This window comes from Mesocricetus auratus, unplaced genomic scaffold, assembly GCF_017639785.1.
Source record: "Mesocricetus auratus isolate SY011 unplaced genomic scaffold, BCM_Maur_2.0 Super-Scaffold_4256, whole genome shotgun sequence".
Taxonomy (NCBI): domain Eukaryota; kingdom Metazoa; phylum Chordata; class Mammalia; order Rodentia; family Cricetidae; genus Mesocricetus; species Mesocricetus auratus.
Genome location: NW_024429182.1, coordinates 18,000,194 through 18,026,698, shown reverse-complemented (window position 1 = coordinate 18,026,698; position 26,505 = coordinate 18,000,194). Strand labels below are relative to the sequence as shown.

At 48.1% G+C, this 26,505-nt stretch overlaps 1 protein-coding gene across 2 annotated transcripts in view; it reads left to right on the top strand.

The window, feature by feature from the left end:
* Cnnm1 (cyclin and CBS domain divalent metal cation transport mediator 1) overlaps window positions 1-23,797 on the top strand; it is a 53,991-nt gene extending 30,194 nt beyond the window's left edge. The window contains exons 6-12 of one of the 2 annotated variants that reach the window (XM_005063569.4): window positions 325-372; window positions 3,993-4,055; window positions 11,086-11,246; window positions 17,442-17,625; window positions 17,768-17,917; window positions 20,229-20,330; window positions 21,524-23,797. In XM_005063569.4, the coding sequence (XP_005063626.2) occupies window positions 325-372; window positions 3,993-4,055; window positions 11,086-11,246; window positions 17,442-17,625; window positions 17,768-17,917; window positions 20,229-20,330; window positions 21,524-21,603 (788 nt within the window). In that variant the 3' untranslated portion in view covers window positions 21,604-23,797. The remainder of the gene's footprint in view (window positions 1-324; window positions 373-3,992; window positions 4,056-11,085; window positions 11,247-17,441; window positions 17,626-17,767; window positions 17,918-20,228; window positions 20,331-21,523) is intronic. The other variant, XM_005063568.4, reaches the window with a different exon arrangement.
* Window positions 23,798-26,505: the final 2,708 nt, after the last annotated feature.

Here is a 26,505-nt window from a genome sequence, read left to right as displayed (position 1 = left end):
GCAGGCGGATCTCTGTGAGTTGGAGGGCAGCCTCGTCTACAAAGCTACACAGAGAAACCCCATTTCTAAAAAACCAACAAACAGGAAGAAAACTGAGTTGGGAGGGAAAAAGGGAATCACGTAGCAAGTGTTGGGGATGGAGAATGTGTTCGTCAGTATGAAGACAAGTTGTTTCACTTTTAACCCCTCTTCCCTACCCTCCTGTTTGATTGCCTGATTTCTGCAGGGTTAATTGGTGCTGGGGTGGAGTGGAAGTGGAGATTCCCATAAGAAGTTATGTTTTCTGAATTACTTCTGAAACCCACTGCATCCTTCTGTCCTTAGATAACGACGTGCGGAAGGTTGGAAGTCTGGCTGGATCCTCTGTCTTTCGTATGTATCTCTCAAACCCCTTCCTTGTCTTCCCCGTCACAGCCATGCCTCAGCCCGAACCAAGCTGTCTGCACGTGGGCTGGGCTAACACAAATGCTGGCAGCCTCTTTGTAATGCTCTGCCAGGACACTGCCTCCTACCAGGTACCCACACAGCCCAGAGGCTTAAGTTGTGTGTGTCTGGAATGCAGTGCTGTGGCTTCTCTGTTCACGCCCACGTGATGAATGGAAGTAGAGGAGGGTAGGTGTGTGGCGTGGCTGGGGGCACCTCGAGTGAGTTACCACCTGCTGGGGGATCTGTGCACTCCAGTGGTGGTGATTCAGTCTTCCCTTCACCTTCGTGATAATTCACCCCTACCCTTTACCGGGAGTGCTGTGATCTTGGCTGTGACATTTGTTCTCAGGGAAAAGTGACTGTGACATTCAGTGTTGTAAATCAAGGCTGGTGCAATCTGCTACTTAGCTGCTGCTCTTTCCTCGCTTACAACCTCCCTGTGGGCGCTGAGGTGGCTGCCTGCTGGCCGTGCATGCTGCTGGGGGTGGGGGCTGGCACAGGGCTGACAGCTGGCTTCTGTGCTGTACCTTCTTGCTGCTTTCTGTGCAGAGTTGGTGTGTTAGTGTGCAGAAGGCATGACTTCTATTGTGATGTAAATGTGACCCAGAAAGAATTTCTCTAGGTTTCCTTCAGATTCGTTGGTTAAATTTTGCAGTGGTGGTCACTTTAATATCAAATGGGATATTTCTTTTAATCGTAAAAAGGATTTTACATAGTGTTTCATACTGGAATTTACCAGGGGACTTTGGAGCTTGATATCCTGAGAACGGAGCAAGGTAGATGTCACTTTGGAATGAGAAAATGGGGTTGGGCTTATAGAGCAGTGGTCAAGTAGTTTTCTAGCATAGACAAGGTCCTGAGTTCAAATCCCAGCACCACAAAAATAGATAAATAAACAAATTTATTAGTTAAATCTTAATAAGGAAAGTCAAAGAAGTAATTTGTTCCAAATCACCCAGGCAGTCGATGACTTACCTGTGTCATGACTAGTTACCACAGCACAATGGATGGGTTTTAGATCCCTGTTCCAGAATGCAATTGCTATATGGAAATGATAGAATAGCTTACCATGTCATTTTACTTCCTAGCTCACCAGGTGGCTGAAATGAAGTCTTAAGTATCTGTTCTATTCACAGGGTTATAGAACTTTAGTAAGGAGATCTGGCAAGGAAGGAAAGATGGAAGGAAGGAAGGAAGGAAGGAAGGAAGGAAGGAAGGAAGGAAGGAAGGAAGGAAGGAAGGAAGGGAGAAAAACAGGGCTGATATAGTGTGGTGTTTATGTCAGCCAATGACTGTCAAGCAAAGTAAAAGAGGCATCAGTACTCAGCATGTGAGGTGAACAGGTGAGAGACAGTTTCCAGGACCAGGGAACCCTTCCTTCTCCGAAGGAGGTGCCCATGCATGCATCACAGCAGAGATGAAGGAGGTGCCCATGCATCACAGCAGAGATGAAGGAGGTGCCCATGTGGCACACCCACACACCCCACACACACACACAAATCAATATAAGAACAATTTCAAATAAGAAGATATTAGCTGGCTTCCTCTGATCCTAGTTCTACCAAAAACCCTTCCATTTTATCAGTGAAAAAAAGAGTAAGCTTGCAATAGTGGGGGGGGGGGGTCCTGGAACTCACTCTGTAGATTAGGTCAGCCTTCAACTCACAGAGATCTGCCTGCCTCTGCCTCCCAAGTGCTGGGGTTAAAGGTGTGCATCACCACTACCCAGCTATTTTATTAATTTTTTAAGTTAGCATAGAAAATAATGGGTTTTATCATGCCATCTTCATATCCATGAGTCATTATACATTGTATTCAATTTAACTAACGAAAGAAAGTGTTAAATTCTCTTTCCCCTCCCATGCTTCTGAGCCCTTATACATATTCAGGAAAGATAATAGCATTGGCCAGTAGTGGGAAGGAGTTGCTGTCTACCCTCCATCAAGTCCTTCCTCCTGATGAAGGGTGGACCAACCCCCCTGTTGTTCACTACGTTGGTGCTGAAGTCAAGTTCAGAGGCTCCCAGCTCCATTTTCTGCTGGCTGAAAGCATCACATGCAGTTGGAGGCAGAGCTTTAGCGCAAACCACCAGGCAGTAAATTTTTGTAGGGCCTTGACCTAGAAGGCTGAGTGAGGCTTTCTCAGTCATTGAGGTTGAAAGTGAGATGATGTGACCTGTGCCTCAGAATTGGACTTGAAGTTAAAAGAATTCTCCCAGGAGTCCCTGAGTGGGGCACAATCCACACTCCATTCACCACCACCCTTTTTTGAGACAGGGTTTCATTGTGTAGCCTGACTAGCCTAGAACTTGCTATGTAGACCACAACTCACAAAGATCTGTGTACCTCTGTCTCCTGGATGCTGGAATTAAAGGCACGCCTCTGTGCCCGGCTCACACTCTACTCTTTATCCTGATGTTGATTGCCAGGAATCCAGGAGCCCATGAAGAGGGAGCTCAGGTAAAACAGGGGCACACAGAAGTATGCAGAGGGGGACCACGCCTGAGATCCGCTTAGCAGAACTGAGACCAGTGTGTCTAGAACAGAGGCCAGGTCAAACACTCATTAGCATCCTATGGCAATATTAGTGGTTATCAGATAGGTTAAACAAACAAACAAACAACCCCCCTCTTCGCCCGCACGGAGAAGTAATTTCAGATCAGATCTGTAGCACGGAAGAGAAAGCTGCAGAAGCCGCCTGTTTCAGTGTGCCTGCAGCCTGCAAGTAGTTTCACTTGGGTCCTGGGAAGGGATTCTGAGGATGGTCAGACAGACAGACAGCAGACAGACAGACAGACAGACAGACAGACGTCCTGTGTAGCACATCAGATTTAACACGCGGAAAGAACTGGAGTCCTGCACAGTTCTACCGAGGCCTGAATGATGGCGGCTATCATTTCTGACTCTGGGGAAAGAGAGAGGGAGAGAGAAGAGAAAGAGGGGTGCTTCAGAATACTTGTGATTTCTAGAAAGTAACTGTGATCTGATGTATAAAGTTGACTCACAGTTGAGCTACTAGAAACCTGCCCCGCCTTAGCCTGCAGCCTCGAGCAGTGCACAGCTGCTCACCAGCACTGCGCCCAAGGTAGAGCATCACCTGGGGGCCAGGCAGGATCCAGCCTCCCAGCATGCACCTGGCTTCCTGGCCTCTGAACGGCTACCCAAGGGCTTTTCTGTGTGAGCAGACTACAAGGGACAACTGGGCAGGGGACAGTGCTTGGCTCGAGCAGGTTTGCTAGCTCAAGGTGGGTGCCTCAGAGAGAAAGCTGCTTCCGTACGTGCTTCCTCCAAGGGCACTCACTGGCTGTGCTCGTCTGAGGCGTCTGCGATTACCCCCGAGATATTACAAACTCTTTCAGGAGACCTTCAGTCAAGTTCATTTTATTTTGTCTGTCTGCGGTGAAGTCGTAAACACTCCCGTGTTTTCTGAAGCAAGGTTTATTTTTTGCCGTGTGATGTGATAATCGTGAAGAACCAGGAGCAGACTGTCTCACCCATTTTGCTCTTTGTCTCTCTTCTTTTGTGTTTACCTTTGCTACTCACAAATCCTTGGCCCCGACTCTTTAGTGCCCGTCTCTGTGTCTCGTACCTTCGCCTTCAGCAGAGGGGACTCTCTGGCAGGCTCCCCAGGTAAACATGCATGAGTGTCTCTGTCTCTATAGATCCAGTCGGGTTAGCAGGAGGCATTTGATCCCCCTCGTTGTCCAGCATGAGAACCGGTCTCCACCCACACGCACTCCAGTGACTGAGGCCTAGCGCATTGCACAAATAATACTCATTTGCACAGCGGGCTGGCTCAACAGCGTTAGTTGGGGGTTTTCCTGCCAGGACATATCTGTGTATATACATGAAATAATAGTTGAGGTGATTGGTAGTGTGAGATCTTCCACATCGTTCTGCAGAGTGGAGGAATAAAGCGTACAGGAGGGAAGGAGGAGGAAACGGTGGAACGGTGTCCTATGCTCGGTCTCTTTTTCTTCTTTGTAGTTAGCTATGTAAGAATGGCCGTGTAGCTTTTGGTACATTTAACTCACCGTGTTAATGAGGCACAATTTGATAGTTTTGTTTGAATCGAGTAAAGCCTACCAGAGTGCTCACTAACCCAATGACTGAGTTGAGTACAGTAAATCTGAATAATCAAGTAGCTGTTTTTATATTGTTTCTATCTTTAGAGGTTGATCTCTTGGTGCCATGGAGTGAGGACCAAAGCAGGAATGTATTAGTTAAAATTTCCTGCAGCTAAAAAGTCCAGTTCCCTGTGGTTTCTTCATCTGTGTCTCCTTACACACCCACCACATCCTCCATGATCCAGAACTCAGTTATGTCTGGTCGGTTGACCCTTCCACGTCGGGAAGACCATGCCCTGAGACCTCAGACCCCATATTCATAGCTTCAAACATAGTTATTTTAACTTCTCTCCCAAATCACGTTTTTCCATCCCAAACCATCTGGTTCCCATGTTTATCTGTTCAAGACAAGTTAACCACCTTCTCAAATTTCACCAGAGTTTTCTCTCTCCATGGATGGTAATTTTCCACTAAGAAATAAAGCTCATCTCTCTTTGTGAGAGTTCATGCCTTCCCAACGGCTACAGGCTAGAGCAGTCCACGTGAGATGCCAATCTGGTATCCACACCAGCTATGTGGTCTAACCCCACATGCCAGCAAAATTAGAAATGACCACATCATGGACCTTTAAATCTTGGAGAATGCCAAGAGCGCATTGTGAATGTGCTGCAGAAATCGGGGAGGGTGTGCATATTTTTTTACAAGATTTTAAACCAGAAGAATCAAAGCAGGCATGTATTTTTCTTTTTTAATTAACCCTCAGTTAGCCAGACAACCCAATTAGTTGTAATTTCCCAGAGTAAGGGATAGTAGTAGTTCACCGATATTTATTATGGAAACCTTCATGTAAGCCAATGTCAGAGAATAAACCGACTCACTCACTATGCAGCCTTCTCCTGCCAGAGGCAGATACTTCTCTTACCATGGCTGATGTGTGCCCAGAGGGTTCTTTCAACCTTCTCCCCATTCTCCATGACTATGGATGTTTGGTTCAACAGGAAACCACCAGTAAATGAGTTGAGAAGAAGGCCATCCTTTTCCATTCTTGGTTCAGCTCTGCGGGGTGGACCAGTCATAGATGCAGCAGGAGAAATCAAGTAGCCAGGACCTTCTCCCTCTGCGGTTTCCTCCATTCTTGTTGCTGGTCTCTGTCTTTAGACAACCACCAGCCTCCACGATGACTGGGTGACATCCTCAGGACTCTACACTACAGCAATACCTATGTCACTCTTGTTTCTGTCCCATTTTAGCAAAGAAGTCTTGGGTTCCTTCTGGTCCCAGTCTTGATTTCTGCTCCAGAAATATAAACTTATATACATATTAAGCAAACCTTTACCTGTCTTTCATAGGGAAAAAGATAAACCCTAGAAATTAACAAGTTTAAAAACAAACCAGAGTACTGGAAAGAGAGGTCAAAAGTTAAGAGCACTGGCTGCTCTTGCAGAGGACTCAGATTGAGTTCCCAGCACCCACATGACCGCTCACAACCCTCTGCAACTCCAGGTACTGGGAATCCAGTGCCCTCTTCTGGCCTTCATGTGTACCAGGCATTCTGTGTGGCGCACATATATACATGTAGGCAAAAATACTTGTACACACAAATGTAAATTTTAAAAGTTAAAAGGTTTGGATAGTGGTGGCACATGCCTTTAATTCCAGCACTTGGGAGGCAGAGGCAGGTGGATCTCTGTGAGTTCAAGGTCAGCCTGGTCTACAAATCGAGTTCCAGGACAGCCAGTGAAACCCTGTCTCAAAAAACAAAAAAAAGTTAAGAAGAAGAAATTTCTAAAAAGGAATCATTTTGTCTTACTCCCCACGGCCGCTTTGAGAGACGGGTAGGAATTATTGTAGGGAAACAGACTTGCGGAAATTAAGCCATTTGATCAGTCCTGTATGTGTAGTAAGTAGTTAGAGGGAGGAGTCCGGGTCCCTAGATCTGCTTTCTCAGGCCTGGGACAGTTAGTATCCCCACACGTAGGCATTTTGCACCCCCTAGAGGGCTTCAGTGTGTCTGCGTCTGTCACACTAATGAATATGGTACTCACATTGGACTGAGTCCAAGAGTCCTTGTACCAAATATTTCAAAAATATTGAGCGTATGATTGCAAATCATTATCCACAGGGCATTTCTCTGAGTTTGGAGTAAGGAGAGCTTAGTGGTCCATGGATCACCTCCAGAGTACAGTGCAATTAGCTGAATTTGCAGGTGCTTTTGTTTAAAAATGAAGCTTCCCATTGGCCCCACTGAAGTTATCATTCCCTCCCACCAGATTCATCCCTTCATTTTTCTCCTGATGGAGATAATATTGCCTTTCCCATGGCAACCCTCCCAAATCCACAAGAACACAGAGAAAGGGGAGGCATCGCAACTGAGGCTTCAATTGTCTGTCCATAATGTGCTTAGAGATCAAAGACGATGGCGTTTTCTCCCAGAATATACAAGGAGTCCCTAAAAATAATCTTTCAGCTTTGTACAATGTGGCAAGTGGAAATATTCCTTGGGGTTGGCTCTTGTGTAGTAAACATTTGGGAACCATTAAGACTCCTTGAAACGTGAGCAAGTTCATCTGGGATCGTAACGGGGGCTGACTTGCAGAGTTCACATGGGGCTTGATGGAGGCCTGGCTCTTGGCATTTGGTTGTCTGATGTTGAAAACTACCAAAGAATGATGAATTTTAATAATCTTGGTTTGTGCTCTTATAAGCCTGTGTAATTAAACCCTACCCTCATCCAATTTGGGGAGCACAGATGGCCTGTGGTACTAACCGTGACCAAAGGGCATCGGTCCCCCTCAGTCCTCTCTGATGATCCACAAGATGCAGACAGGGAGGCCCAGAGTCCTTCTGCTCCCCAAATCTTCATGCTCCCAAGGGGAGTCAAGCATCACACATGTGAATTTGGAGTCTAGCTCCCTGGATGGGGGTGTGAAGGCTCCCTAGATAAAGGTGGGTATGAGTGAACAACGAGTCAAGAACTGGGTGGCAGTCTTCAAGGCTCCTGTATACAGAATGGAGGGGATTCTTTCCAGCATTAGTCACTGTGTAAGGTCTTCACCCATGCCCTCCCCCCACCTCCCACCCTCCCCCAGCCTTACTGCAGTATCTTCCCCCGCCCCCAACCTCAGTCACTCTGAGCTGCTAGCCAGGACAGACAGCTCTTGTAGGATGGCCACACACTGGCTGCAGGACAGGGGTCTCCACAGTCTCCTGAGCACTTAGTGACACTGAGCAGAAGATGGCGCTCCCTTCCACCCAGACACCCCAGAGCCACTGGCCCGCCCCCTGTTGGTGCCCTGTGGTCAGCGGTGGTGTGTGCTGCTGTTTGATCTGCCTCTCGAAGACCTCCTTGCACTGCCCTTGGGATTTTCCACGTTGCTCCACCACCCCCAGTTGTGCCTTTGTGCTCTTAGGAAATGCCAAGGGGAGTTAGACAACTTGAACTAGTTTGCCATGCTGCTGGGACATTCGTCTGTTACTGATTTCTTCTCTTTTTTATTAAAAGCATTTCCGTTTCCATTCCCTCGCTCCAAAGCCTCAGAGTGGGTGTGCGCGCAATTACCGAAGTGCCGAGTCATCAGCATCCTACCTATTGAGGAATGTCAGGCTCTAGGACACTAAAACATCCATCTTGCACAACATTCAGTTGAGCTGGAACTTTCTTTGTCACGAAATGAGGCTTCTTTCCTCTTAAAAACTCCTTTTACAAGACAATTGTATCTTTTGGTGTTGAAAATCTTCAGGGTTTTATAAGTAAACATCCAATGGTTTGTTTACTTAAAAAAATCAAAAATATGTTCCTCCTTACAACACAACAAAGTGTGTAAGTGTGTTTGACATGTGAATCCCTGAGCGAAGGCAGGGCGACCTCCTTTCCTGGATTCTCATGTGTGGTGAGAGCTTTACGGGGAGCTAGGATGTAGTGGTTGCCTCTATTCCAGACAAGGAGTGGAAGTGATTTAGGCAGAAGCTTCTGGGAATGGGAAAAGTTCAGTAGATAAGACAGGTCTGTTTCCCTGCCGTCCTTTTCAAACAGATGCAGAAGCATGACCTAAGATAAGGATTCAGGGCAGAAGCTGTGGAGTGTGAAGCCCCTGTCTGGTCAGGAAAAATGGAAGACACAGGGATGCAGTGTCGGGGGAGCTAAAGCCACAGAGAGCTCACGTCTTCTTCCCCAAGTTGTGCCCAAACTGAGTGGAAGCCAAGACCCATGGAGTTGGGGTTCAGCTTTCCAGACCCTGATCCTATGCCAAAGAGGCTGCCCTCCAGCAAGAGTACCTGCCACTCCCACATCTACCCCAAAGGAGAAAGTGTTGGCCTTCTTAGCCAGCGGCCACCCTGAATAGCTACAGATTTAGCCAAGCCAGAACTCATCACTTTGTTTTCAAGGGCTCAAGACCACAGTCTTATAATTGACAGTCAGTGGTGCTGCACTAAATTTTCTGCCACTGTCTTGTCCTTAGTCACTCTGGAGGATCTGGTCCTCCAACACTGTGAATAAGCAACTTCCACAGGCCTGACTCCAAGACCTCCTGTCTTGTGTTATTTAACAGACAGGTAGAGTCCTTGTGTCCTTGGCCTCTCTTCTAAACAGCTGGCCAAGGCTGGGGCTTCTTAGATTTAACTCCATCTAGCTGCACTTCTGGTATCCTGCTACCAACCCTAGCTTCTTAGAGAAAGGGGTCCCCCAGATGACTGTAGTTTACAGAGGAAAGGCTTGGGGGTTCCAAAATCATTTTGGAGTTCTAAAATCTCTCTTTAAACAGAATTTAGATTCTAAATTAAAATCCCTTCAAGGATAGTGCACATTATTATGTTAGTTAGCACACAGTGATAGATGGTCTCTTATTTGTAATTTAAAGTTTATCATATGTATGCGTGTGTAGGGAAACACAGCATATAAATTGGGTTTGTACTATTGGATATTCAGGCTGCTGTTTGAGATTAGGATTGAGGAGAAAAGATTGTGACTCAAGCAATGGTGATGGTGACTGTCTTTGATTAGAGAGAGCAGAGGCTGTTTGGGTTAGAGGCCAATGACAGGTCTTGATGCTGCCCTTAGGAAGGGGAGGAGTCAAAGGCTGACCCCTGGGTTTCTGGAAGTAAATAGCTACGTACAAGTAAGTGGCATTTGCAGAGACCACTAGGATAAAAGTGGGGTCCTCCGTTCTATAGCCATAGGAGAGCAGTGATTCTTGTGGTTCTAGAGAGAAAGTGATCCGACCCATGTTTACTTTAATGTCTGCTCCATGGTGTGCCAAGCTGTAGTGGCTTGGCAAATAGACAAATGGTCCAACTCTGTGACTCACTCCAGTAGGTGCTAGTCAGACACCCTGACTGACACCAGCATCATCTCAAGGGGCAGAATTGCATCACGAAGTTTCACCCTGAAAAAATCTTTGAAGAATTTGAGCCTTCACTTGAGCTCTCTGAAGTAGATATGAGTTCTGAGGAGCCTATGGCCTCCTTAGCCTCTGGGGAAGACGGGCAGAGTCATATCAGTTGGGAGACAGAGGGATAAGAAATGCTTTGTATTCTCTTGTTAGGGTTGTCCATGGTTGAGACAGTGCTTCTGGTCACCTTCAGCTTCCTCATCCTTATTGGTCCTAGGGAAGATAGCTCACTGCCCAATTAAAACCAAATGGCATAGTCTTTACTGAACTTAAAGAAGCTGTGGAGACATTTACGTCCTTGGCAGAAAGTCTGTGTGTTTTTCCAGGCTTCGATAAGATTAGAGTGAGCCTTTCCATGACCCAGGTTTTCAAGTACCACTGTGGTTCTCCTCAGTGCTGCATCACTGGGTGAGACAAGACCTTCATGGAGTCAAAGGCAGTTAGGTCCTGCTACACATCTCAAGCATGCAGAGGCCTGTAGTTCCACAACCAAACATCCCTGAAAGATGCTGAGCCCAGAAGCCTTAAGACCAGAGCTTGGCTCACCCCACACAGCACTGTTTCTGCCACAAAACTCAAGGAGTTGGGTCTTGCCTTACAGGTTGGTATAAACAGTTGTGAAAGGCAAGGACAAAATGTTTTCACTGTGTATTAACATGCTGTATTTACCCGTGTGGCTTGCGGACCTCTGTTTACACTCTTAGTCCAGGGCCTGCCACCGTTGAGGCAGACCTGAGTTAGCCCCCCTAAAATACGGCCATGGTGAAGTCATAGGGGATTGTGAAGACAAACCTAAGAACTTGGTCTTTCTTAAGGGGTTTGTCATTGCACTGTGTACAGTGTCTTGCCCTAATAGAAGGGGTCTCTACTGTACCCCATGTACATAGCACTATCCTTGTGTATTGGGGAGTCCTCCTGCACCTAACTAGGAGTCCAGAGCCAAGACAGCTTCCCACCTCTGCCCACCATCGTGCCTCCTCCCTGGGTCAGGCAGAGCCCCACAGGGGGCACCACCACCAAGCCGCTCCCTTCTTGGGCTCCAGTGGGGTTGTGGTCCCTGTCTTTGCATTGCCGCCACTGCCTGGTAGTAGCCTGGGACCTCCGTAAACAGCACCTTTTTCTCTCTCCCTCCTTCCTCTTTTCCCCCACCTGCCTTTCCCTGTCTCTTCTCTCACTCCCCTCCCTCCTCCTCACCATCTGCAGTAAACCGGTCCCCTTCTCGCTGCAGCGGCTTGAATCGCTCCGAGTCTCCGAACCGGGAGCGCAGTGACTTTGGCGGGAGCAACACACAGCTGTGCAGCAGCAACAACCTCTACACCCCCGACTACTCGGTGCACATCCTCAGTGATGTGCAGTTTGTGAAGGTAACTCCAGGAGGGCAGCAGGCTGGGGAGCCGGACAGGCCTTTCTACGCATTCCCTCCCGTCCCAGGGTGCCGGGGTGGCGCTGGGTGGCACTTCCTCGCTGGCTGTGTACAGCCCTGCTTTTTAGTAAGCTTGATGGTTACTGTCTGTTATTGTTGTTGCGGCTGACGTGGGTCGTCGGTCTCAGTCAAGATTCCCGATCCTTTATGCCATGTGGAGACACGAAGGCATAAATTAAAGGAGGATGAGCTTGCCTGAGATACGGTTCCAGGCAGAACTGTCTCTTTTGGACCCCTGCCATTGGCACCAGAGTGATTCCAGGCATTTATCTCAAGGTCAGTCAGCCAAGAATGAATAAGCCAAGCAAATAGAAAAACCATGATGATCCTCTACGATAGTGCCTTGACTTACACGATAGTATTTCTAGACCATAATATTAAAAGGGGGTCACCGAAGAACCGCCCTGAGGTGCAGCATGGACAGGGGCACTTGAGGAGAAAGGCTGGTGTCTCTTCAGATCTTTCTTTAGGGTTGCGGTGCCCAGGAATCCTTTAATTTTTCTCCCTTCCTCTTACTCTCCTGGATTTCTTTTCCTTTCTGACATCCAGAAAACCACAGTAACTTTGGCCCTGAGACCTCAGTTAGAGCCTCGCTTATCCCAGTCCAGTGAAACATCCAGCGAGTACACTAGGTGACTGCCAGCCACTGAAATCACACAGTGGAAGGTCATTTCCTTCTGCCCAGAACACTGATAACTTCTGGGGTGTGCTGACCGGTTTCTGTGCCAGGACTCTGCGGATATGTTAGTGATAGCCAATGAGAGTAGCCGTGGAAAGAAGAAACCATTGAACATTACCAGCTAAAGGGGAGGAACGTGCCAGATGGGGCAAATGGTGGTTGGAATAGGAAGGGCCCCCATAGACATGTGTTTGAATGATTGGCCCATATGGTGTGACACTATTAAGAGGTGTGGCCTTGTTGGAGTGGGTGTGGCGTTGTTGGAGGAAGTGTGTCACTTTGGGGTGGGCTTTGAGGTCTCAGTTGCTCAAGTTAGGCCTATGTAGCATTCCCTTCTGCTGCCTGTGGATCAACATGTAGAACTCTCTGTAGAGTGATGCCTTTTCGCCAGCCTAGTTCCAGAGCCACATCAGTCCCAAATAAACACACAGGAGGCTATATTAATTATGAAGCTGTTGTCCTTGCTTGTTTCTTACTGGCTAGCTCTGACTTAAATATTTATCCCATAATTGTTAATCAAAGTGCTTCTCTTACCGGAGAAGTTTCCGGGCTTCTTATCCCTATTGCGGTTACATCTTGACTCCCTGTGTTTCTCCTACCCAGAGTCCTCCTCGACTCCTAGTCCCACCTATCTTGCTTCCCTATTGACCAACAGTGCTTTATTGACATATACTCAGGACTTCCCCAACAACTCTCAGCATCTCCCCCAGCACCAAGTCTGCCTGCATGCCGCCATGCTTCCCACCGTGGTGATAGACTGAAATTATAAGCCAGCCTCATCTAAAGCCTTTGTAAGAGTTGCTGTGGTCGTGGGCCTCTTCTTGGCAGTAGAACACTAAGACAGGGCAGGATAAGGACTGCGGAGTGGAGAGCACGCTGCAAGGATCCTTCCAGTGAGTCTTTACCTGAATCACCTAGTCAACCTCGCCACCGCCCTCCGAGATAGGCGCTGCTCTCATTCCCACTTTACAGATGACTTGGAGGCCTGAACACAAGATCATCTGGCTATAAAATGATAGAGTCACACTTCAGAGTTGACACTCCTGTCTGCTTCTGGAGTCGAAGCCTGGGGATCACTGGACTTCAAGGAGAGTTACCGAGAGTTAGCTAAGAGACCACAGCCTAGCTGAGAACTACTCATGGCTGGACATCTAACAGGCCTGAGCGCAGAGAGACTCACCTCACTCCCTGTGGCTTCCAGCCTGAAAGACCTTTCAGTGCTAATACAGACCTCCCCCAGTGGTGGAGGTAGGAAGAGGGACCAGTGTGCTAGCTCCGCTGGTTTGTATTGCGTTCACAATTTCAGGATGCAGTTTGTCAACTGCCTCACCAGTGTCTGCTCTGAGCATAGCATTGATGAGATACTGTGCCTTACTAGAGTTTACATGCCAATAGCAGGGGTGGGGAAGACGGGTTAGCAAGTCATAAACCAGGGAAGTTCAAGTGGTGACGACAGAACTATGGCATAAAGAGAGACAGGGCAGCCGACTACTTCTGAAGTGGCCATCAGAGAGGGCTGAGGGAAGGACACTTGCTGAGGGCTAACGAGGGAGGGAGGGAGGATGCTCAGAATAGAAACAACAGTGCCGGGGGTGTCAGGGATCCGAGCACTGGCCTGTGAAGAGCAGAGACAGGCGCCCATGTCAGATGGGAATGGAGCATTAGAAGCAGAGCCCAGGGGTCCTCTGGGGCAGCATATGGAATTTTAATTCTATTTTTAGCACATTGCCCCAGCAATTGGGAAAAAAAACTGTTAAGCAGGATTAATAGTTTTCTGAAGCCACGGGTTTAAAGGGTGTTTAGTTGGCCACCTTCTCAATTTTAAAATATTTAGATGGGGAGGAAAGGGAGAGTCCTTTTTTTTTTTTCTTGTGTCTTCCTGTTCAATTCAGGAAGTCACTTCATGCTACCGTCACAAACTGCTATAGTATGTACACCTTACACTACTACAAGCTGGCAAGCCCAAGTTCAGGGCCCAGCAGGTCCAGTGCGTGCTGAGGGTCCACTTCCTCGGCACCTTTGTGTCCTTGGACGTTAGACGGCAGAGAAAGGAGGCAAGAGAAGTCACAGGGCCTACCACCCTTAAGCCCCAATCCCCTCCAGGGGCCCTTCCTCTCAATGCCTTCTCCTGGGGGATTAGGTTTAGCATGTAGATTTCTGGCATCCTATGGCACCACTTATGGATGAAGTTCAGAACAAAATCAGTATACAGTTTGGTTTGCTACTTTGGAGTGAGTGACATTTATCAGCAGCTGTGGGGAGCTGGGGTTGGAGGAGTGGTCCTTGTCCTGACGAGATCAGATAGGACAATCAGATGCGGACATGTCAACTCCTCAGAGGAATGTATTGAGAAGAGGACCTCGGACAGAGGAAATCTGTGAAGGTTTTCCTAAAAATCCGTCCCCCATTCCTAGACCCAAGAAGAGGAAACTTTCTACAAATCACAAGGAAAGCTTTCCCAACCTGAGACAGTGGGAGGTGGAACCCCGAGCCCAAGGCCAATTCTCACAGAGAACTGAGAATCAGATATTCTCTTTGTCACATCAGAGGATCGTGTTCTGGTCCGAGCTTCCAGGAAACACCAAATTTTGTCCTTTTTTTCCCACCTAAACGTATTAAAATTGAGAAGGATGTCTACTTAAAGCATTAGTCAAACTCTCTTTAAATCTGTGACTTCAGAAAACTCTTAGCTGTACTGAGGGGCAGTTTTCAAATTCAAGCCAGATGGTTAGGGTTTGGTTTTCTCCTTTGCTGCGTAATGTAAGATCTTTCTAAAACGTAATAAAAAAAATCACCTCCTCCCAATTTGGAAGATGCTGTGGATGTGCTGAGGCAACCTCCCCCACCTTCCTCTCCCAGCTCTGGCCTTCTCTCTAACCTTGAGAGTCTCTGTGCTTTCTTATTGATTTTGTAGTTCTAAGGATTAAACTGGAGGCCCAGACACCCCAGCAAGTGCTCTGAGCCATATTGTCCCTGTGGACCTAAAGGGAGAAGTGCTTCCCTGGGCCCAAGCCCCAGCTGCTGGCTGCAGGAAAGCCCCCCCGTGACCCTCCTTGTCTAATAAACTTAAGTCCCAAATTATTAAGTTCAGAGAAATATGATTTCCAGACAAGTTAAAAATGAGATCAGTAGACACATCTTACGGTTTTCTGGGAAGGGTTTTAAACAAAGCCCTGATTCATTTGTAGACTTTATACATTATGAAGCCACCAATCCTTGTGAATTTTGTTTTGGTTTTTGGTTGGTTGGTTGGTGGTTTGTTTTTTGTTTGGTTTGTTTTGGGTTTTTTGTTTGGTTTGGCGTGTGTGTGTGTGTCTGTGTGTGTCTGTCTGTCTGTCCTTCCATCCGTCTGTCCTGTAGGCATCCTTGTTAAGCTAAAATTGTTTGGCAGGTACCATGCAGTGTTAGTTGTGTGACTTTGACAAAGATCTCCATCACCATCTAGTGGTAAAATCCCTAAATTTCAGGATCGTGTTTTGAAGGCTAATAAACCAGCCCCACCCACACCACAAGTTCATGTAATGGCAAGAACCATCCGTAGCCTAAAGGTTGAGTTGGCTGCCAAGTCAGATGCCCAAAAGGGAAACCTTACTTTTTGTTAGTTTCAATATAATAATTTAGGAAATGCTTAAATTATTAACTGGCCAAAGTATGAAAAAACAACCTAAACTCAAGTTACTGCTAAGACACAGTTGCATTGTAGCAAGAAATGAGAGAAAAAAGAAGAAAAATATTGTCTCTTGAAAATTAGTTTGCTTAGCTTTGTCAGCAATGTTCTTTGGCTACTGTGCAGTGCGTTAAATATATCTGAATATAAGATACAAATATGGGGGCTGGAGAGATGGCTCAGTGGTTAAGAGCACTGACTGCTCTCCCAAACTACCTGTGTTCAATTCTCAGCACCCACATGATAGTTCAAAACCATCTGAAACTCCAGTTCCAGGGGATCTTACACTGTGTTCTGAACCAGACAGCACATGCTACACAAACATACATACATACATATATACATACATACATACATACATTTATACAGGCAAAACACCCAGACACATAAAAAATTTTTAAACTAAAAAAAATCTCAAGATATAAATATGTAAAATGTCTTATATAAACAACTTTGCAAATAGTTAAAAGAGGAAAAATAAATTAAATAATGATGACTAGTACAAGCACTAAATTGTGTCAGTTTAAAGGCCTGTATTATCTGGAGAATGTCTGGACCTTTAAAATATGGGAAGGAACCAGAGCATGGACACACACACACACACACACACACACACACACACACACACACACACACACCATGTAAATTAAATATTTTAAATATTAATTAAGAATAAGTAAGATAAGGATAAGTCTTTAAAGAACACAGCTATGGGAGGGTCAGCTGCTCTCTTGGGCTTCATCAAGTGTCACGTAGGGAATTTCTACATGGAGCGCGACTTCAGACAGCTCAGTGAGGGCAGGCAGAGGCTGGGGCATGAGGCGCTCTCAGCAAGAGCGTTAATGACGCTTTGGGCAGATGGTGGGTTGAGACCCACATTTCCACCTGAAAACTACCAAAGCCAGTCGTAAGCACGGTGCTGCTGTGTCCTTCAAAATGGTTTTCAGGGAAGAAACCTGACACAAAGCAGAACCTGTACCTCATTTCAACTAGGTCTCAGCCAGTGGCCCCAGTGCTGTAGCCTCACTAGACTTACATGGAACTTGATGGAAATGCAAATTCTGTTTCAGACCCTGAGCTAGTAAATTAGAAACATCCTGAATTGGGCCCTGAAACCTGGACATAACAAACCCTTCAGGTCTGATACTGAGGTGTGAAATTCACAGTTCCATTTAGCCCACATCCTCCGGTTTGGATATGGTTTGAGCGTGTCCCCAAAGGTTAACAAAGTCCCCAATGTAACAGTACTATGAGGTGGGTCTTCCGGAGGTAGAACCTAGAGGAACGTGAGTAGGTTATGGGGCGGGCACCATCTTAAAGGGGGTTGGTATCATTTTCCTAGGACTGGATGGGCTTTGTGAAATCGGGTTGTTGCCAAACAAGGCTGGCCTATGTGTTTAGCCCTTGCTACAGTCAACTGCTTCCCTTTATGCTTCTGTAGCATGGGAAGCAGCCAGGGAGGCCCTGGGCAAGCGCCAGCTCCATGCTGGTCCCGGCTCTTGAGCCAAATACACCTCTTCTGCAAAGTACAAGGCTCAGATACTCTGCTGCGGGCAACACAGAACAGGTCCATGTGGGTTCTTCCCAGTAAAAATGAATCATGGGAATCGGTGGTCCGCAAGTAAAGGGGCCTTAATTGTCCTTCCCCTGCTAGGCTTAATGCAGCTTGGGTAGGACTCCCCACCTGGTGACATCAGACCTCAGACCAGGCCTTCCAAAGCAGCCCAGTGGCGTTGCTTGTGACAGAGTGTCTACATAGCTCATCTGAGCCTCTGTCCTCCTCCTTCCAGATTACACGACAGCAGTACCAGAACGCACTCACGGCCTGCCACATGGACAGCTCACCCCAGTCCCCAGACATGGAAGCGTTCACTGATGGAGACTCTACCAAGGCCCCCACCACCCGGGGCACACCCCAGACTCCAAAGGATGACCCAGTCCTCACGCTCCTGAGCAACAGGACCAGCTTGCCGTGTGAGTCAGATGGGCTGGGCTGCTGTGGGGTGTGAGCAGCCCTCCCTTCCTCCTCCACCTCTGCCCGGCAGCCATCTTGTGCCTCACAGAGCCCCAGGTCTCCTCCGAGGCACAGCGGTAATGTCCTCACTGCCCTCCCTAGGCAGCCGCTCAGATGGTCTGAGAAGCCCCGGCGAGGTCGTGTACCTGAGGATGGAGGAGATGGCCTTCCCCCAGGAAGAAATGACCAACTTCGAGGAGCAGAAGATGCAGCAACTCTCGCCGTCCCCTGCAGCTGTTCCCACAACAGCAGGTCAGAGCTGGTCCAGAGGAGCAAGGGAGGCCAGCGCTCTTGATCGCAAGCATGGTTCAGAACAAACTGACTTGGGGGAGCTCTCTCTCTCTCTCTCTCTCTCTCAGTCTCTCTCTCTCTCAGTCTCTCTCTCTCAGTCTCTCTCTCTCAGTCTCTCTCTCAGTCTCTCTCTCTCAGTCTCTCTCTCAGTCTCTCTCTTTCTCTCTCTCTCTCTCTCTCTCTCTCTCTCTCACACACACACACACACACACACACACACACACACACACACACACGGAGGGGGATGGGCTGTCAGTATTTACCAAGCACCTACCATGTATCTGGCCCATCTAATTCATCTGTCCAGGAAAACTTGATCAACAGTAGCAGCTGTTTTCTGCCTGGATTCAGACCCTAGGCCCTCAATTCAGATTTTAGTATTTCTTTTCAATGCAAGATCTCATGTAGTCCAGGCTGGCCTCAAACCCACTTTGTAGCAGAGCATGACCTTAAACTTCGGAGCCTCCTGCCTCCATCTCCCAAGTGTTGGGATTACCAGCATGCACCACCGCACTGGGTTTTAGGAACTATGCAATTTTAAGCAAATTACTCAAAGATTCCGTTTTCTTGTCTTAATAGGTAAGTTTCCTTGAGTGAGTTAATAAACATGAATAATGGTAGTCATATCACGAAGCAGTATCAAGTATGAGTGAGATAACGTATGTGCAGGGCACACCAGTGCCTGGTATCACTCTCTGTAAGTATTAGAACTACCTATGGATAAGTACAGTAAGCTGTACTCTGGCATCAAGGCACAGCTTTGTGGCAGGTGGTGGTGGTGCACGACTTTAATCCCAGCACTGGGAGGCAGAGGCAGGGGGAGCTCTGTGAGTTCGAGACCAGCCTGGTCTACAGAGGGAGTTCCAGGATAGTCAGGGCTACACAGAGAAACCCTGTCTTGAAAAAACAAACAGGAAAAAAAGGAAAAAGAAGAAGAGGAAGAAGGAAGAAGAGGAGATGATGATGGTGATGATGATGATGATGGTAGTAGTGATGATGATGATGATGATGATTATAGAGAGCTGGCATCATGCATCACCCTCACGTGTAGGCTCTCCACTTCCTCTGGAAGACAGAGCAGGCCAAAGTCTCCGTAACTTCTTCCCTGCATTCTTAGATCCCTTCATCTGTGGCACGGGGTACCTCTGCCTTGACAGTGGAGATACTCAAAACTCCCTGTATCCTGGCAGCAACGAGATCCAGTTCCTCATTAAGGTAGACAGCTCCAAGTTTTGGGCACGCCATATACCTACCCACCAGGCCAGTAATTCCTCTCCCCTGTTTCAGACCAGCCCCATTCCACACCAAGTGTACAAAGCAAAACTCTGAAAAGGGTCCTGAGCCTGTAAGATCAGTCAGACAACCTGTGCCAAACCCAGAAAGATGGTGCATACAGTCACCAGTTCAGGGTTTGAACTAAAAGCATGAAATCTTTTTCTTCCACACACACCAACTTTCATAGTTCTGCTAAAGCGTAGTTAGGAGACGGAGTGGAGGAGTGAGGGTGGAGACGGGTAGACTTCGGAGACCATCTAGCCTGTCTCTAGCGTGACGTGTGAGGACCCATGAGGTTGACTGAGGGGAAGCAGCTCACCCACACTCAGTGACCGTGTTAGAAATGGACTCCACATCAGGGCTCTGTGTGTAGGTCAGTTTCCAACACACCATCCTGCCTCCCAGCTTGCACCCTTTCTGGGCTCTGAGACTCTAGGGAACTAGGGCACGTGCCCAGTTGTTGCTGCGCCCTTGGTTCTACAGGTGAAAGAAAGTGACATCCAGTGGCCTCGGGTGTCCTTTTGTCTGGCACAGACTCTAGGCAGAGCACACAGTGCGTTCTCCTTTCTTGCCAAATGGCATTTTAGGAGGGAATTACTTCTAACTTGGGGTAAACTGTTGGATTGCAGCTCTTGTTGTCTCTGTTCCTTTTGTGGCAGTAAAAATGCTGTTTGGTATCTAATAGACACTACGCTTTAGGACACACACTCTCTGCCTCTCTCTCCCTCCCTCCCTCCCTCCCTCCCTCCCTCCCTCTCTCCCTCCCTCCCTCCCTCCCTCCCTCCCTCTCTCTCTCTCTCTCTCTCTCTCTCTCTCTCTCTCTCTCTCTCTCTCTCTCTCACACACACACACACACACACACACTGTTCGGCACTGTCACTCACTGAGAGGCCCTACCTTTCTACCCTATCACTCACAGAGAGGCATCACTCCGCATCTCCCTGCCTGGTCCTGGCATTTGGGTTGGGTTGGAGGCCTGAGTTTGCTCTCCTTTCAGCTTCAGAGACTGAATGCTGTAACATCCACCTGGAGCCAGAGGCCAGCCCCTGCAGCAGTGACTGTGAGGAAACCATGGGCAAGAAGCTGCTAAGAACCTTGAGTGAGTATCTCTCTCCCCAACCAAAGCGCCTCACCAGCTAGTGGGTGCAGCACGTTAGGGTCCTTCTCCCTGGGGAAGGCTTGCAAACCCTAAGGAGACACAACTCTGGAGAGCCACAATAGGTCCTGAGCCAGTGTCACACCTGTGGTACTGTTCAAATCGGTCCCTTCCCATTGGTGATCTGGTGACAGGAGTCCACAGACATGCCCTGAGGTCAAACTCTGGCCTCCTTCCTTCTCCTGCTTTTTATAGGTAGAGATATTTGGAACATAGACCCTTTTGTTTTATGTGACCCTAATGACACGGTTTAACAGTCATGACATAGATCTTAGAGGCTGTGTGAAGCCCACAATATTCACTACATAATCCTTAGGAGAAAAACTGTCCAGGAGACTGTATAGAAAGGAAAGCAAGGGCCAGTGAGATGACTCAGTGGGTAAAGGTGCCAAGCCTGAGGACCTGAGTTTGATTCCCAGGACCCACATGGTGAGAGGAGAGAGCTGACTCACAAGTAGTGGTCTGACCTCCACACGCTTACCATAGCACCGGCACAACCACATCACATGCACACGTGCAAATGCACACACACACACACACACACACACACACGCACGCACGCACGCACGCACACAGTAAATGGTCTCGAAAAGAGAGAAAAGAGAGCAGTGTCCTCCTTCGGCAGAGGTCAAGGGCAGAGAGAGGATGTAAATATTCCTCTAAAAACTGCAGAGCTGCAAGCAGGTGTCTGTTCCATCTTTGAGGACATGCATATAACCACCGTCACCTGGCCAAGAGTGGGCAGGTCTGAACAGGAGCCCTTGGGAATGGCTTCCAGCTGTACCCACCAATTCTGGCCCATGGGACATCAAAGATTGGGAGACTAGTACTCTTTTGGGTGTCTGGCAGTCGCTTGAGCTGGGCTCTCTGGAGAAGGGAGAGAAGACATTTCAGAGCCTACCCAAGTCCCTTCCATGAACTCTCTGCCATGGGAGAGTGCCTGGGATTGTGGTTTTTCTGAGAGGTTCCTCTTTGGGGGTAAGTACTTCAAGATACAAATGTGCTGATGTCAGCACCATGGTGCAGGAATGCCAAAGCAGGGCCTTGACCTCTCTTCCGCATCCGGTTGAGGAGTCCGCAGGCCACTGAGAGTACCCTCCCTTGCTGCAGACTGATGCTGACAACCTGTGTTTCAGGTGGTCGGAAAAGGAAGAGGTCGGCAGATGGAGACAGAGCCTCTGAGGAAAACTCCAATTTAACACCTCTGATCACATGATGAGGGGAAGACCTCATTGGCTGGGTGTGAGATTCCAAGGCTTTGGGGAAGGACCCACCCACCCATCACTTGCTTCCCCCAAGGCCTCCCACCGGTGACAGAACATTCTGCCCTCCATCTTACCCCTCTCAGTCAGTTTGGCAAGCTTTCCCAGTTGCCTCCACTCTGACACAGAAGGAGGTGCCTGTAATGGAAGATGCTAGAAACGGTCTTGTCTATAGCATAGCGCAGGACTGGCGGGGGAATGACCCCAGCTGACAATGCCACTCTGAGGCTCCCAGTGATATTCTCTATTCTTCGGTGTCCCTGGGTCACCAGAGGCCCATGTCCTGGAATTCACCATTCTTTCTTCCAGAACAAAATCGATGCCCTTCCCACCACAGTCCATGCTTAGCATTATTAACTTGAGAGGCGATGCAGGCAGAGAAGTGTATAGAGTCTAGCAGGGAAGCTGGGAAGGCCAGTCCCCCAGGAATGGACATGAATTCTTCTATCAGAGCTTCAGAGTGTGGGACTCACTGTCAGGGCCCAGATCCTCTCTGACGCCTGGGGAGGGGCGGGCGAAGAAGCCTCGAGTCACTGTATCTCCCAAGGGTGTGTGTAGTTGGGCTTCCAGTAACTAATCTCTCAATAAGCCTGCTTCAGAAGAGGAGGATCAGGGAGCACGGAGACCAAGTTGCGAGCCAGACATGGAACTTCAGGTTTTAAGTGAAAATCAAAGCAGGAAGAAAAAAACTTACAGTTGTTAGTGAGTTTAGCCATGGTAAACCAAAGAGTGCCCAGGTCAGCCAGGATGCTCCGTGCTGTCACGGGACTTCAATGTGCTTGACACAGGAATGTTTAATGCTCACTTTTCTTTTTCACAACCCCCACTCTGGACTGCCAACCTCTTACTATATATACCCCTTACTGGTCAGCTAAGTATTCCAAAAACCTACCACGTTCAAGGGTTTTTTTTTTTTCAGTCCTGGACTTTGAAGCAGATGCAATTCCAATTACAGCCACAAGATGGCAGAACGACCATACATATCTGATCCTAAGAATAACGTAGGTATTGGGAAACAGCCCGCCTAAGGGAAAATGTAAGTCAAGTTGGAGTTTGAATTTGAGTTTGATACATTTCCCACCCCTTATGCACCTCCAGTCAGTATCCAAAGATGCAGCTCTGCTGCTGCATCTCCAAGCCATTCCCAAGCCACCCTTCCCCTTCCCCCACTCAGTCCCAGGCAGATGGACAGCTGATAATTCCTCTACGTTATTTTTGTCTCAAAGGAAAATGCTCGCCCACAGGAACTTTATTTAACTCAGGGGTTGTTAATCTGGGGCCATTACCCCAGGGGATTCTGTAGTTTGACTTCAGAGGGCCTATGGTGCCCTTGAAACTGTCAGAACATAGTGCTGTGTGTGTTCTAGAGACTTGAAGCTCTCTTGATATTCTCAAAGTTCCCAGACCACACGGCTTTTAGGAGTTTTAAATAGGGGGACTCTCAGCCCGATGTTTCTGCAATGCAGAGTAAATATTGGACACCTTGAGAATGGTGTTTAGTTATAAGTGGTCAAGCATTCTCGTCAGTGGGGGAGGTTGGCGTCTACAACACGGGGCCCTCAGAAAGCCTCGGCACACCACACTGTATGGTACAACCTACATCCCCCATTAACACTTGCCCACCGTCTACCAAACCACAGCTGGTATTGCCAAGGGGGCCGCAGCCCAGGAGAGGGAAGAGCCAGGGATGCCTCTTCTGTGTGTGTCACTGACTCCACATGCCCCTTGCTTGGCCTGGCTGGCCCGAGGTTCAGCCATGCATGTGTTCTAGCTCACCCACCACCCCCACTCATGCCCGCTCCCGCCTGGTCAGAATAGACGGTGCCGGCACTCAGTATTAGCTGTCTCTGGCCGAGGCCAGTAGGTGATGAGTTTTGAACAAGAACTGGCAAGGGAGCCTGCTGGACAAACGAAGCTCCCTCTCACTGTCCCTGAGGCCACCAGGCCCAGGCCACTGCTATTGCGTCATACCCTCCCCACCGCGGAACCTCTAAGGAGCCTGTCGCCACTCCTTTCCCCATCTCCCAAACCCCCAGGTTTTCTTCAGGTTAAAATAAATTTTAAAAAAACAGATTTTAAAATAAAGCTTTATGAAGGCTCAATAAATTGTAAATAGTTTTTAAATAAAATGAAAATGTGTTTCCTGGACTGTGGCCACTTTAATTGCCCACGGAATTTCGGAGGCAGGTGTGGGGCTGGGGTAAGGTGTAGCAGGAATTCTAATTGGTCAGATATCGGGGTTAGTGCTGAGGATCAGAGATGCAGAGCAGCCAGCCATAGCTCTTACCTCTACCGAATCCTCAGACTGGATGGGCGATCCTGTACTCCATGAATCCTCAGACTGGATGGGCGATCCTCTACTCCATGAATCCTCAGACTGGATGGGCGATCCTGTACTCCATGAATCCTCAGACTGGATGGGCGATCCTGTACTCCATGAATCCTCAGACTGGATGCCCTGAGCTCCTGGCTCCTCCCACCTTACATTCCTCTCTCTGCCCAGCCATATCACTGTCTCCACCTCCTTAGTGCTGAGATCAAAGGCCTGTGACTCTCAAGTACTGGCTCTTTCTCTTTTAGACCGGATCAATCTTGTGTAGCCCAGGGTGGCTTGAACTCACAGAGATTCTCTATCTCCCCAGTGCTGGGATTAAAGGTGTGTGCCACCACTGCCTGGCCTCTGTGGCTAACTAGTGGCTTAGCTCTGCACTCTGATCTTCAGGCAAGCTTTGTTTGTTAGATCATGAACAAAATATCACCACAATAAGGTTACAGGAAAGTTCGGGTACTTCGCTTTGGGAGACCTGATAGGTCCGATTTTACAGGAATGAATGGCAGAAATGGGAAGTGACACATGTGCCTGGATGTAAATGGAGACAGAGGGGTATTACGAGGGTAATGAGAACCCATGTGACTGTGAGAACAGTGCAGGATCTTGGAGGCCAGACCCAGACCAGCCTGAGACTCTGCTGCTCACACCAGCAGCTTTCTGCAGACCCTCCGGGGAGAAGTGGAGATGACATTCTTCCGGCAGTTCCTAAGCAAAGGCCAGAGGAGAGGCAAGGACAGGGGAGTGGGCCAGCTCTCGGGGGTGGGACGGCCAGGCAGCTGGCAAGGTGTGTAACGGCCCCGACAGTGGGCTACACCATAACGACCAAAGATTCCTCTCCGGGACTCGGTAGAGGCTACTCATTCCCTATATGGTCACAAATGTTTTGCTCCGGGCTTTCCCAGCAAGTGTTGTAATATGGATCCATTAGCTCATTTCTCAAAGGTGCTGAGAGCACCTGAGAAATTGGGTAACTTCTTGAGGTTCCCCGGCCAGGAACTGGCAAGTCTGAGTGTCCTGTTTGAGAACAGACAGATGTGTGACACTAATCCCACCTCTGGTTCACCAAGTCCCATGTCTGAGAGGTCCCCAAACATACCAGAGCCCCAGACACAGTAGAGCACCCACAAGTAAGGCCAAATCCTCATTTGACTTTTTTTCCATACTTAAAACATCTTTAGCACATTGGTACCGGCACTTGAAGCTGCTACCTTATTTTTAATGGTTTTAGTACTTTGCCTAGAGAAAAATTAAATACATCCTAGTAAAAGATCACTTGAATCAAGTGATCAAGATTATATTTTAAAAGATTAACATGTATGCCTTAATATATATACATACATATAGATGCATATATATATACACATACATATACATACACATATATATATATGTATGTATGTGTATATATATAATCTCACTCACTGGAAACCAGAAGTGGGTATCAGATGCCCTTGAACTAGAATTGCAGGCAATTGTGAGGCACCATGTGGGTGCTGGGTACCAACCCCCGGTCCTCTGCACTAATCACAATCTTAACCCTCGGAGCCATTTCTCCTGCCAAATCAACTCTCTCGCTCTCAGCAACCAAGTCTGACCCTAGTAAAGATACCGTCATCTGATGGCTTAAGCTACACCTAGGGAGAGCAACAGGTAACTGGGTCTACTCATGGCAGCATCTTAAGGTTGGAAGAACAAACGGCACCAAGAGGTGGAAAGAAACGGCAAGCCAGCATCTGACCTGTACTTCATCCGCCCGGACCAGGCCAGGCACACCGACGATGCGTGCCAGCCGAGGGATCCGTGCAGTGAGGCTGAAGAAGAGTCAGACCAGAAATAACCACCGCTGCTTTCAGGAGGTAGGGGCCGACCATTTCAGTTCCAACGGACTGAGAGGAATGGGGGAGCCAAGCAGACCACATCCTGGCTCTAGGTAAAAGATCTTTTTTAACTCAAAATCCTATGAGCAGAATGGAGTGCCTTGCTAAGCTTGGAAAGAATTCCTCCCCACACCCAGATGAAAGGGGGTGAGTCCGGGACAACATGAAGCAAACTGTTTCTCTAGGGAGGGAGGCTGGCCCTGGCGACTTCCCAGGAAATACTGAAAAGCCACTTTGAAATATTTTGAAACTCCCAAGTAGTAACTCTGTTGCTTAAAGTAAGACACAACCTTACCAATTTTCCACCACCACCACTGGCAGAGTCCAGGACTCTCTGGAAACAGTGCTGTGTTTATACAGCTGTAATTTTTCCAAAATGCCAGGAGGTGCTCCAACTGTTACAGGAAGGGCTGGTGTTCTAGAATTACTCTAAATGTGACTTCATCCTAATTTCTTAAGAAAATGGCTGGCCTCTGGATGATAAATCCTAAAAGCAACATGGATTTACAGCTATGATCCCACTAGAACTTTCTATTTCAAGAACACATTTGGAGTGGGGCATTGGTTGCACACACCTTTAATCCCAGCACTTGGGAGACAGAGGCAGGTGAATCTCTGAGTTTGAGGCCAGCATGGTCTACATAGTG